The sequence below is a fragment of the Monopterus albus genome, unplaced genomic scaffold (assembly GCF_001952655.1).
Source record: "Monopterus albus unplaced genomic scaffold, M_albus_1.0 scaffold235.1, whole genome shotgun sequence".
NCBI classification, from domain to species: domain Eukaryota; kingdom Metazoa; phylum Chordata; class Actinopteri; order Synbranchiformes; family Synbranchidae; genus Monopterus; species Monopterus albus.
The window spans coordinates 196,318-200,160 of NW_018128115.1; the positions used below are offsets into that span (position 1 = coordinate 196,318).

The window sequence follows — 3,843 nt, forward strand, 5'->3', positions numbered from 1 at the left end:
GGGAGGCCTGTTCCTCCCCTCAGCCTCGGCTGCACCCCCGTTACCCCCAACGACAGACGTCAGGAAGCCTCCGGGCGGACCTAACGTCCCAATGAACGATGCCCGCAGTGACTTGCTGGCTGCCATACGCAGAGGTCAGCTGCTAATCAATTAGTAACGTTCTGGGCCTATGTGCCGCATTAGTACCAAGTCAGTTAGCTGCTCCCATGAAGCATACATTCTCTTATTACTGTATATTCTTATATATTTTTATTATATTGCTGCATTTGCTGCTTAAAGTGCCTTAGATTTTGTGTTACTTATTTATCTACTTTATATTTCATTTGTATTTTGTGGCATTCATGTGGACGGCAAAGTAAGAATTTCATTGTACAGGGAAACACGTTTCCTAACTGTGCAAATGACAAACACTTTGACTTTGACCTACTAATAGCTAGCATGCTAAGTCATAATGGCAGTTTTTTCTGTCTCAGAGAACACAGTGCACCTGACACCAGTGGTGTTTTGTATACGGACCACTGAAATGTTAGTGGATGCGACATGAGCCAAATTTAAACACTCAAAGTACAAATTAAATTTCTCTGGATTTTGGTAGATATTACCACACTGATGTGTGTACAAGTGGTCGTTTTTCTGGTTTTTGTTTTTAATAACCTATTTGATTATATAAAAAGGCTTGTACTTCAGGTGGTTTGGCAGCTTTGATTAGTGTCTGATATGCCACTCAACTACTCTGTGGCCAAGATGGCCGCCGCCATATGCACAATATTTTGACTTCACTTTTGCATAGTGGAGGGAAGCCACTATGCAATTAAAATCATCCATCTTTTATATACAGTTTATGACAGTGACTTAAATAAATTAAACTACGTGGATAAAGTTTTTGATTTCAGCTTTAAGCACAGAAACGTTCAATCATCTTTGTTACTGCCAAAATAACCTGCTGTCTCTGGACTCTTAGAATCACACATACTATAGTCTAAGTATGTTCCTGAGGTTCTGATTTCTACCGGTCTGCAGGGATCCAGCTGAGAAAGGTCCAGGAGCAGCGTGAGCAGGAGGAGGCCAAGAAACGAGAGCCCACAGGAAATGACGTCGCCACCATCCTGTCGCGGCGCATTGCCGTTGAATACAGTGAATCAGAGGAAGAGTCTGAACCCGAGGACCAGGAGTGGTCCGACTGAGAAGACAAGGGTAACAGACCCCGTATCAGTCCTGATCCAAGCAAAACCTGAATCTAACCGAAGAGGCAAAACACCAATAACATTCCAGGATTAAGGTTCTGGGGGGTGATAACCTGGTGGGGAAAACAAGATTTTCCAAAAAGTCTGGAAAATTGTGAAAAGAACACGCAAAACAAGTTTATAATATGACTTAGCTATTTTATTCTGATTAGTCAGTATTATTTGTTGAATATTCTCATTAACTGCTGCTGATTCTGTTCAACCTGCTGGAGGCGGAGCCTGAGCGGGGACATTTGAGACCTCTCTACTGTTCTAGTCACCAACGTCACACATTTGTGTATGAGGCATATAGCAACTTTATGTACACACATAACTACAACAATATGGGGGGTACATCACAGATTTCCTCTTATGACACACTTACAAACCTGTGTGGGCAACAAATTGATTCATGTCCCCACAGTAACTGCAATAATAACACAAACGTATGGAACCTCAACTAAATACAAAATAAATAAATACATCTCAATTATGTCTGTCACAATTACTGTAAAGTTATGTGCATATTTATCTGCAAATAAAGGATGGTGTCTGACTATAACTAATACGTTTATATAAGTGTGGAGCTACAATTTAAAGAGTGTTAACAACAAATGTATGCACACACATACCTGCAACTAAGGGAAAAATATAGTCTGTGAGTATAAGCCCAGCTTGTCCAGCAGGTGGCGCTCTCTCTGCATTACTAATGAGAAGACACTAACAAGCCAGCTGTTTATCTTCTTCATGGATAAAAGATCGACAGCTCTGTTAGTTTTATCTATTTGTAGTTCTTACTGTTTCCTACCAACTGATCAGATCAGCCTGCTGTAAACATTTACTCTCATCCATATCTTTAAACTTGGTTCAGTGGAGATTAAAACACTTTAACTAATTTTTATATTTGATTTATTTTGCTTCTTAAACAGAAAAAAATTCAATCTTTCAAGATTCTTAAACTATTTCATAGGCATGTTTTATATTTAAGATATTTTTTGCCTTTATTATATTTTGTCGTTATTTTACTTTTACTTTTTAAACCCTTGTTTAATTTCAGCGATGTGTTTGATCCGTTTTTTTTTTAATTCAACATTTTTTAATTCTGTGAATTCTGATTTGTATTCTCATTTTCAGTATCTTCTACATATTTATTCCTATGTATTTGGCCAACAGTGTTTTGCAGCTCTGTACAACACAGCCTCAGATTCGTTAGTCGTTATGGTAACCAGAGATTGTGGTTTTTCTAATTTATTGTGAACTTTCAGTTCGGAGAAGAGACAACAGTCACGTGATACTTTTGTTTTCTCTTATTGGATTTTTTTAGTGCCATTTGGCATCCCATGATGCATTTTGTTGTGGTATCATTTTGCAGTGTGTGACATGCGCAGCATCATGGTGTGATGTAACGATGATATCATCCACACAGCAGCACTCTGGGAAGCAGCTTCATTTGTTTATTAGGTTTCTGTCTGGTGATGCCACTGCTGAGGGTTATGATGTGATCAGTGATCTGACAGTAGAAAACAGGGCGTGCACTTCCCATCCTGTTCCATCTGTGACTGGTTGTAGAGAGTTATTGATTTATTGATCTGTGCTGTGTGTTCTCTGCTCTATGATTTGCATGTTGGTGGAATAAAGACCAATGGATGATAAAAACAAAAACGGAAATAAATATACCTTCAAAGGTGAAGACTTTATTGACAAAACCAGGTGCCAGTCATATTTATTTATTGATAAGCTGACTGTATTAATTAGGCAATATTACATTTTATGTTTTATTTAAAATTGTGTCTTAAATTCAATGTAATGAAAGTTAGTATTTAAATAGATCCTTATTTCTCTGAATTCAGTGCTGCCATGTCTCAGTTACAGTGACATTTTATATTTAAAGAGTTTAAAAGTTCATAAAGTGAGTTTTCAGCTCTGCAGCCTGCTCCTGCAGAAGTGACAGGAAACCAGATGTGTTTTGTATCATGAGGTCAGATCAGTAAATATTGGGGAGTAGTGAAGTACAGATAATTAAAGTAGTAGTTTAACTACATTTTGCAAAAGCTTGTGGGTAGTGCAACTTCATTTATAAGTGCATGGTGATTCAAGACCTTTAACTGCTTTTTTAACTTTTTTTGGGTAACTACTGAAACTACAAACAGATTTGGGCCATAAAGGCAAAGGAATGATTTTTTGTATGGATATTTTCATCCTACTTATCAGAATCAGAATCAGTTTTATTGGCCAGGTGTGATGGACACACCAGGAATTTGACTCCGATACATCGGCTCTCAATGTGCAAACAGTAAACTAGCGTAAGGCTGTGTAATATAACAAAATAGCAGTATTAACATCAACAAACAGTGCAAGCAATGCAGAATAAGCAGTATAAACAGATAGTAAACAATGCAGACAACAAGGAATGCTCGTTGAAATTAGATAAATAGGGAGTACTTAAGAACTAGAGACCTGTACGAATCTGTATAATCTGTACAATGTATATATTTACAGGTATTGCACTGAGGGTTATTGTCCAGTCATACTATCATTGGTCAAGTGTTCAGCAAAACGACAGCCTGGGGGAAGAAACTGTCCCTGTGCCTGGTTGTCTTAGTGCACAGTGACCTGTAAC

The 3,843-nt window shown here is 38.0% G+C and overlaps 1 protein-coding gene across 1 annotated transcript in view; it reads left to right on the forward strand.

The window, feature by feature from the left end:
* Window positions 1-2,213, forward strand: part of LOC109971798 (wiskott-Aldrich syndrome protein family member 3-like) — a 2,380-nt gene extending 167 nt beyond the window's left edge. The window contains exons 2-3 of the mRNA XM_020620281.1: window positions 6-134; window positions 1,021-2,213. Of these exons, the coding sequence (XP_020475937.1) occupies window positions 6-134; window positions 1,021-1,184 (293 nt within the window). The 3' untranslated portion in view covers window positions 1,185-2,213. The remainder of the gene's footprint in view (window positions 1-5; window positions 135-1,020) is intronic.
* The last annotated feature ends 1,630 nt before the right edge of the window (window positions 2,214-3,843 follow it).